General features: G+C 51.3%; 1 protein-coding gene across 2 annotated transcripts; it reads left to right on the top strand.

The window, feature by feature from the left end:
* Nucleotides 1-1,025: 1,025 nt before the first annotated feature.
* On the top strand, nt 1,026-7,666 carry CPLANE2 (ciliogenesis and planar polarity effector complex subunit 2). Of its 2 annotated transcripts, none has more exons than XM_058675714.1 (6): nt 1,026-1,079; nt 1,207-1,328; nt 5,202-5,354; nt 5,803-5,927; nt 6,186-6,352; nt 6,500-7,666. In XM_058675714.1, exons 2-6 carry the CDS (start codon nt 1,217-1,219, stop codon nt 6,747-6,749), a joined length of 807 nt encoding a protein of 268 aa, XP_058531697.1. In that variant the 5' UTR covers nt 1,026-1,079; nt 1,207-1,216; the 3' UTR covers nt 6,750-7,666. The 2 variants fall into 2 exon arrangements, with proteins under 2 accessions (XP_058531697.1, XP_004592391.1); XM_004592334.2 differs by having other exon boundaries at nt 6,216-6,352; nt 6,500-7,664.
* Nucleotides 7,667-9,013: the final 1,347 nt, after the last annotated feature.

Raw genomic sequence — 9,013 nt, 5'->3', positions numbered from 1 at the left:
GTGGGAAGTGGGGCAGTTGGGACACGAGCTGGCACCCATATGGGGTCCTGGCACTTGCAAAGTGAGCATTTAGCCACTGAGCTACCCGTATTTTTCTTATTTAAAACAGAGAGAGAAAGCTGAAAACATCAAGCAGGTACAGCAGCTGGGCACACAGCAGGTGCTCAGGAATGAAATAAATAAGTCAACCAAATGAATGACAGGCAGGTACAACCCAGGAGGTCACTCACTCAGTGTTTCAAAAAACATGAGAGGCAGAGCGAGAAAGCTACAAAGGGGAGTGAGTGAGCCCCTAGTCAGCTAAGTCACTGCACAGACACATCCCCCAGCCGTGCGTGATGGGCGCCTGCTGATGAGTGAAAGGAGACCCAGGTCTGTCTGCTGGGAGGCAGAGAGCGGTGGGGTATCCCTGCTGTCTCCCTTGCACAGCTAACTCCTGTTAGCCAGAAGCTGGAGTCAGGGGCCAGGAGGTGAGCAAGGAACCCAGAGACTGAGACCTGGGCCATGGACATCTGAATCCCACGTCACAGCTGGAAAGCCCCATGCTGCCGGATTCTAAGATGCCAAGCAAGTCAGCAAGCCAGTCCCCCCCACCTCCCGCCATCTACAAGGACGCATGCGTGTACCCGCCAAACAGGATTCTCAGTAGCAGCAGCGGTGTCTACACTCGCGACGTGCTCAGGCAGTGCTGGGCAGAGCCCTACGAGGTAGAGGAGCAACTTACCAACACTTTATAGAACAAACTGAGACACAGAAAGATATGAAAGGCTCCTGAAGAAAGCGGGACCCGAACAAGCTTCAGCAGAGAGCCTGGAGTTCAGCAGCAATGTGGCGTGCAGGTGCCACTGCGCAGGCGCCTACAGTGCTTGGAGAGGGACCTGCCCCAGCCCCGGAGTCACCATGGCAACGGGCTCTGCACAAGCGTCCCTGGGCGCCTGCGTCTGGGCGAACGGCGTGCGCCGAAGCCAGACGTAGGCCTGGCGGAAGCAGCCTCGGCTGACTGGGCGGCTAGAATCCCGCTCAGCTTTTAAAGAGACCGTCTGCACCCGGGCCTACTCAGTCAGTCCTTGCTATAGACGGTGAGGGCCAGGGGACCTCGGGAGCCCGGGTTCCGCGGGAGAGTCGGAGGGGACTCAGAGGGGCGGTCCTGGTCCCGTTTCCTCACTGCCAACTCTCAGCATCCTGCTGTTTCCCTGCCCCCTCCAGGGTGCCCAGCATGGCTCCACCGCCCCCACCTGGCTCGGTGATTGTCCCAGATTGGCACGAGAGCTCCGAGGGCAAGGAGTACCTAGCCTGCATCCTGCGCAAGAGCCGTCGGCGCGTGTTTGGTGAGTGTCCATGCAGGTAACGTGTCCCTCCGTGGATCTGTCAAGGGCCAGCTCGTCCGGAGTGGGAGTGGGGTGGCTGGGCAGTAGGAGCTCCTACTGCTCCTCAATTTGGGGGACCCATGAAAGCCCCATCCCCCAAGGCCAGCCCGTAATCTCGTTAGAACAAATTCCGTCAGCAGAGCCAGGAACATGTGAAACCCTGCCAGCAACTGCTGACACCGGAGCCGCTGCTGACCGAGCCCTTCTGTGTCCACTGCTGGGTGGACACTCTCATTCAGTCTTCTCAAGGGTGCCTTTGACCCACTGGCCAAGGTCATGCCCTAGTGGGCAGAGGCAAGCTGTCAGTGAGACAAGACCCTGGTGTTCCCCAGGGTGAAGGCAGCTAGAGGGTCCTGGGTCAGCTAGCCAGGACCTGGGTTAGGGTCAGGAGAGCCACAGGGCCAGAGGATGAGAAGGCAGACCTCCAGTTAGAATCTTCTAGTCGTTAGCCTGTGGACAAGTCCACATCTTGACTGCGCTTTGCGGATCTTACAAGCATCTGTAAGAGCTGAGACTGAGCTTTAGTTATGGTGACTGGGAACACTTTTGTTTAGAGCTGCCTAACGAGGAAGAAATTCTGGAAAATGCTGCTCTTCTGTGGAAGAAACTGAGCATATGTGTTAAAATATTAGTAAAGGACCCAGTGCGATAGCCTAGTGGCTAAATCCTTGCCTTGCACATACTGGGATTCCATATGGGTGCTGGTTTGTGTCCTGGCTGCTCCACTTCCCATCCAGCTCCCTGATTGTTGCCTGGAAAAGTAGTCAAGGACAGTCCAAAGCTTTGAGACCCTGCACCCACGTGGGAGACCTGGAAGAAGCTCCCGGCTCCTGGCTTTGGATCAGCCCAGCTCCCGCCACTGCAGCCAATCAGCAGACAGAAGACCTCTCTGTAAATCTTCCTTTCCAATAAAAATAAATAAATCTTTAAAAAAGAAAAGGCAGTGTTAGCGAAAACCATCTTGTCACATTTCAGTTAAGGCAGATGTTACGGCACACCAGTTTGATCCACTGCTTGGGATGCCCTCATCCAGTATTAATGTGCTAGTTTTAATTTTTTTTTAATTTATTTATTGGAAAGGTAGAGTTACATAGAGAGAGAGCTTCCATCTGCTGGCTCACTTCCCAGATGGTCACGGCAGATGGGCTAGGCAGAGCAAAGCCAGGAGCCTGGAGCTTCCTCTGGGTCTCCCATGTGGGTATAGGAACCCAAGCACTTGGACCATCCTCCGCTGTTTTCCCAAGTGCCTTAGCAGGGAGCTAGATCAGAAGTGGAGCAGTGGGCATATAAGACACCAGTGTGCCAAGCAGTGCCTTGTCTTCAGCGCCCCCGTGCCAGCCCACTGCTTCTGAGCCAGCTTCCTGCTAATCTTACCCTGTGAGGGAGCAGGTGAAGGCTGAAGTATTTGGGTCCCTACCACCCAAGTAGGAGAGCTCAGTGGAGTCCCAGGCTCTGGGGCTCAGTCTAGACCAGCTTGGGCTGTTGTGGGTTTTTGGGAGAGTGAGCGTGCCGACGGAAGATACCGCTGCTGCTCCACCTTTCAAGCAGATGAATGCAAACAATTGAACAATTCTTAAAAAGTTCACAGAAGGAGGATTTATTTTTTCTTTTTAAATAACTGGGCGTTGGGCCCGGCGGCGTGGCCTAGCGGCTAAAGTCCTCACCTTGAACACGCCAGGATCCCATATGTGCGTCAGTTCTAATCCCAGCAGCTCCACTTCCCATCCAGCTTCCTGTTTGTGGCCTGGGAAAGTAGTCAAGGATGGCCCAAAGCCTTGGGACTCTGCACCCTTGTGGGAGACCTGGAGGAAGTTCCTGGATCCTGGCTTCAGATCAGCACAGCACTGGCCGCTGCGCTCACTTGGGGAGTGAATCATTGGACAGATCTTCCTCTCTGTCTCTCTTCCTTTCTGTATATTTGAGTTTGCAATAAAAAATAAATAAATCTTTAAAAAAAGAGGCCATGGCCAAATGTTGGTCTAAGTCCTTTTAAATAACTGGGTGTTATTTGGAGTGGGCCCAAACCCAGTCTGTTCTGGGTGGAACCTTCCAGAAGATGCCAGTACTGCTGGATCGGCTAAGGACTCAGGTTCCTAGAATTACAGTTCTCTAAGATCTGGGTTCCAAGCCTTGGTGTTTCCAAGCATGATCCTGAGAGGGGGGCAGGCTGTCTCTTGACATTAGTGTCCCATGCACAGTGGAAGTGGAATGTCTGGTTTCAGTCGTTTGCCACACATGATAGGTAATGATCCAAAATTTGTGTATGATTAGTATTTTAGAAATCAGATTAACTCGAAGAATGACTTTCTCAAAATGCCCTTGTAGCTTTACTTGCTGCGGTGGCTGGGATGCTGGCTTGGGGGTCACTTGGGTCCCCCACTGCCTAGCTCTGTGACCCTGGGTAAATGCAGCCTCAGAGTCCTCCCCTGTGCAAGGGGGGTGTCCCAGAGTGACCAGGAGGTGGAGGAGGGCTGTGTGGTGGTGCCCCGAGCAGGACCGCAGGCAGCCAGGGCCTCACTGAGGATCTGCTGTCACACTGCTTGGTGCATCTGCAGTCGTGTGGAGGTGGGGCTGGTCTGGGAATTCCACAGAGACCCTGACCGCGTGTTCTAGGCCCCAGTCAGTGCCACGCAGCTGCTGAAGGGCTGAGAGGGTGTGTCTGCCCTGCTTTGTACTTTGAGGATTTCCCAACAGCTGAGCATACCCACTTGAGTGTGTCTTTTTTTTTTCTTTTTCCATTTTTTTAATTATATTTTTTACAATCTTTACATAGTAAATTAGGGTAAAAAGGTTCAAGGGAAAGTGGGTAAGACTATTATTTCCACATTGTTTCCTTCATGTATCTGAGGTAAAGGGGGATTTTAAGGGAGAAGCCCCACCCAGTCTGCCACCTGCCCCAGGTCCCAGATGTGGGGCATGCTCCGAGGGTCTTGCTCAGGTGGCTTTGATAGTTCAATAGTTATGAGTCACTGCCACTCTCACCACTCTAAGCACGATGAGGTCGTTGAAGAATCCACTGATTGACATAGTCCATTTCATTTTTATTGCAAAGGCAGATTTATAGAGAGAAAGATATTCCATCCACTGGTTCACTCCCCAAGTGGCAGCACCAGCCAGAGATGAGATGAGCTGAAGCCAGGAGCCAGGAACTTCCTCCAGGTCTCCCATGCGGGTGCAAGGTCCCAAAGCTTTGGACCATCCTCTACTGCTTTCCCAGGCCACAAACATGTAACTGATTGGGAAGTGGAGCAGCTGGGATACCGGTGCCTATGTGGGATTCTGCCATGTGTAAGCCAAGGGTTTAGCCACTGAGCCATCATGCCAGGCCCCTGAGTGCTCATTCTGACCCGCTCCCACACACACAGAAGGGTCAAGAACAGCTAATAACTATTAGTGGATTCACCATAAGATCTAAGGCCAGTCTCTCAGTTTCTCAGGCTTCTGGAAAACTGGCATGAGGACCGTGTTTGGCCTACAAGTTAGACTCCGTCTAAGACTCTGGAGTGCCAGCAGGGCCACAGCAGGTAATGGGCCAAGTAGTTGGGTCACTGCCACCTTGTGTGGGTGACCAGGGCTGAGTTTTCAGCTTCTGACTCTAGCCTTGGGCTCAGTCCTAGCAGCCACAGACACTTTGAGAACATGAATCAATGGATGGGATCTGTCTCCTTGCCTGTCTCTCATATAAACAAGTTTCTGAGACATTTGAAAATTGGGATCGATGTGGAGTACCACAGATGGTGGATTAGCCCCCAAGAACCTCTTCCAGGTGAGGTTGTCCATCCTGGGGCCCAATGTGGCAGGTGCAAAGTTAACCCTCTCCTTTCCTTGTGCCAGGGCTGCTTGAACGGCCAGTGCTGCCCCCGTCTGTGGCCATTGACACTGCCAGCTACAAGGTCTTTGTGTCTGGGAAGAGTGGTGTGGGCAAGACCGCACTGGTGGCCAAGCTGGCCGGCCTGGAAGTGCCAGTGGTACACCATGAGACCATCGGTAAGTGAGGGGGACCCCACCCTTTACCCACCTGATCCTTGGCCACATGAGCCAAAGTTTATGTCACTTTGTTGGCAATACTGGAAAATCCTGTCACCTCTCTGGGGTTCCACTGGCTTCTCTGTCCCCAGGAGATAATGGTGCCAAGGTCCTGGGGCTGTTGTGCGGTTGGTATTAGAAATGGCGCTAAGTTGGCACTGGGCAGGCACTCAGGAACTGCAAAGCATGTTATCGGGTTTCTTTCCCTTGGTGTCTGAGACCTACTGGTCTCCCTTTGCAAGCAGTGGAGCCATGTCCTCCTGATCCCCGGGGTCTTGGTCGTTTCTGCCATCAAACTTGAGCCTTCATCATCAGACCAGGGATACCCACTACTCTTTCTCCTCCTCCTTTGTCGTCCCCCGTTCTCTCCCATCCCCACCCGACTCCTGCCATCCCCTACATTTCTCAGGCATCCAGACCACTGTGGTCTTCTGGCCAGCCAAGCTACAGGCCAGTGACCGTGTCGTCATGTTCCGCTTCGAGTTCTGGGACTGCGGGGAGTCATCGCTCAAAAAGTTTGATCACATGCTGCCGGTGAGTGGAGGGCACAGCTGGGGTTGCTGCCTAATTTGGGTGTCTGCAGCTAGGCTCAGCAAGGAGTGCGGGGAGTGCAAGGTGGACATGAGAAAGCTGAGGGTGCAGCCCTGCGTCCCAGCTGGAGCTCTGCCCCAGAACTGCCCCTTGCTGCCTCCCTGGCTTCCATTTCCCAGCTGTGAAGAGCAATGTTATTACTCAGGATCCTGCAACCCACTGGAGGGGGCTGGTCATGTGACAACATGCTCACGTGGTCAGGGGCCGCAAGCCGGCCCCTCCCCACCACAGGCTTGCAAGGAAAATGTAGATGCCTTCCTCTGCCTCTTCTCCTTCACCGACCGTGCCTCCTTCGAAGACCTCCCTGGACAGCTGGCCCGTGTGGCTGGCGAGGCCCCGACTGCCGTCAGGATAGTCATTGGCTCCAAGTATCCTTTGGGTGACCCCCAGGACTAGCAGGCTGCCCTTGGCAAGGCACAGAGCAAAGAGGGCAGAGCCCATGGCCCTGGAGGTGGGGCTGGCGGGGCTGGCACAGAGCATGCCACCGTCGTGTTCCTTGACCCTCCCTCCCCCAGGTTTGACCAGTACATGCACACGGATGTGCCCGAACGTGACCTCACAGCCTTCCGGCAGGCCTGGGAACTGCCCCTACTGCGGGTGAAGAGCGTCCCAGGGCGGCGGCTGGCTGATGGGCGCACTCTGGATGGTTGGGCTGGGGTGGCTGATGTCGCCCACGTACTCAACAGCCTCGCCGAGCAGCTGTGGCACCAGGACCAGGTGGCAGCTGGCCTGCTTTCCACCCCTGCAGAGAATGCCCCCGACTGAAGGGGACAGCATCATGAGTGGTCAGCTGTGGCCCCCACTCTCATCCCCACGATGCAGGCCAGGGCTAGAGCAATGGTGTTGGCTCTGGAAGGCCTGGTCAGGTGGGGTGGGGCCTGGCAAGACACCTGCCCCAGAGCCTTGACTTACAGAATTCCTGGTGACAATGAGGTGGAATCCATCCCACAGACTTCCCCCAGCCTCCCCCTGGCATAATCCATGGATGGTGATTGCGGAAGGCACAACAGTGTCCTAGACCAAGAGCCTAGATTGGGGTGGACTCAGTAGTTAAGTTGTCGCTGGGGACACCCACGTCCCATAACAGGATGCTTGACTCCATGTCTCAGCTCCACTTCAGATCCAGCTTCCTACTAATGTGCTAGAAAGTGGCAAGTGAGAGTTCAAGTACATGGGTCCTGGCCACTCCCATCAGAGACCCTTGTGGAGGTAGAGTTTTCTGGCTCCTGTCTGACCCAACCTCAGCTGTCGCCAGCATTTGGGGAGTGAATCAGTAGATGAACAATATTTATCAATATTGCTCTACCTTTCAAATAAATAAATGAGCTTCAGGGGCCAGTGTTGAGGCACAGGGAGCTGGGCTTCTGCCTGGAATGCCAGCGTTGCATATGAGTACTAATTCAAGTCCTGGCAGTTCTACTTGCCGTCCAGCTCTCAGCTATACACCTAGGGAGGCAGCAGAGGATGACTCAAATGCTTGCATCCTGACACCCTAGCGCAAGACCTGGGTGAAGCTCCAGGCTCCTGACTTTGGCTGAGGCCAGCCCTGGCTGTTGTGGCCATTTCAGGAGAGAACCAGTAGACTCTGTCTCTTTCTTTTCCTCTCCTCCTTTCCATCTCCCCAATCTTTTCTTTTTCTATAACTTCAACTTTAAAATTAAATAAATGCATTTTTTTAATCTTCAGACTGATAAGGATTCTTTTCTTTTTTTTTTTTTTTTCTTGTATGAACCAGGATTTATTTATTTTTGATGATACAGTTCCATAGGCTCCTGGTATTTTCCTTATCCCAGCCCTAATTCCTCCCCCTCCTTGTTGCTTTGTTTACTTGAGGCTCTCATGGGGTGAACAACTGTCTAGGTTTGCTCCAGGCTCATCATTTGTAGTTTTCTTTTCTTTTTCTTTTTTTTTTTTTTTTTTTTTTTTTTTTTTTTGAGGTTCATGCAGGAAACATTCCTGCTCTTTATTTTTTTTAACCTATTTTTATTATTATTTTATGATACAGTTCCATAGGCTCCTGGGATTTCTTCTGGGATTTCTCCTCAGATTTATCCCCTCCCCATTTCTTCCCCCCCTCACTGAGTTCCTCTATATCATTACTAAAGTATAGTTCTTCATACACAGTCATATGTCCATCATTGTGGGCATGGACAATGGCAGAGTCCAGCATCCTATTGTCAAGATATAGTAAACAGTTTCATTGTAAGTCCACCTTTGTCTGGAAGTGGAGATGCATACTACATTGTATCCTCACATCTGGATATGTTAGTCTCCATTTCACAGTCACTGTACATCCCCTTAAATGAAAAGTCACAATACAAAGTCAACAATAAGAAGAAAAATAGAAATCTACAATGCCATGAAGTTAAATGACATGTTACTAGATATGACAGTCTCCATTACACACTACTATACATCCCCTTAAATGAAAAGCCACAAAACAAAATCAACAGGAAGAAAAAAGAAATTAGCAACATCATGAAATTAAATAACATGCTACTGAATGACTAATGTGTCGCTGAAGAAATGAAAAAGAAAATCAAGAATCTTCTTGAATAAAATGATGTTACTGTATGATCTGAGTCATTGAATAATTTAATCAGAAGAAACTGTTTTGAAGAGATAAGACTAACAAAAACAAAGACATCAAAATCCATGAGATATAGTTTCCGCTGATTTTTTTAGGTGAAATGTGTCTCTTCTAGACAACAAATAGATTTTTTTTTCAATCCAGTCTACTAATCTATGACGTTTGATTGAGCTTAAGCCATTTGCATTCAGGGTTAATATGTATGGGTGTTTGTTTGTTTTGAGGGGGTTCCGGAGCGATCCTGATAGTCATTGCAAGAGAGGGTGGGGACCCAAAGTTGAAACCAAGCAAGGACCAGAGAAAGCTCCTCTCCCTAGTCCCGAGGTAAATTTACTGTTCTTCTGTTGCTGTGGACCGCTTAGGGTTCCTGGCTGTTGTTCTGATGACCTTGGATCCTGCAAGGAAGGGTTTGGACTTCTTCCATCCCATGTGGGAAATC

Source organism: Ochotona princeps, chromosome 2, assembly GCF_030435755.1.
Source record: "Ochotona princeps isolate mOchPri1 chromosome 2, mOchPri1.hap1, whole genome shotgun sequence".
Classification (NCBI taxonomy): Eukaryota; Metazoa; Chordata; class Mammalia; order Lagomorpha; family Ochotonidae; genus Ochotona; species Ochotona princeps.
Note: the sequence above shows the minus strand (reverse complement) of the source record. Positions and strands in the feature narration are given on the sequence as shown.

Bases quoted from the DNA above. Each gene is read 5' to 3' on its own strand.
- CPLANE2 (XM_058675714.1), top strand. From the start codon at position 1,217: ATGGCTCCACCGCCCCCACCTGGCTCGGTGATTGTCCCAGATTGGCAC. The intron at 5,355-5,802 runs GTAAGTGAGGGG...TACATTTCTCAG, and splicing joins GGTACACCATGAGACCATCG to GCATCCAGACCACTGTGGTC. The intron at 5,928-6,185 runs GTGAGTGGAGGG...TCACGTGGTCAG, and splicing joins AGTTTGATCACATGCTGCCG to GGGCCGCAAGCCGGCCCCTC.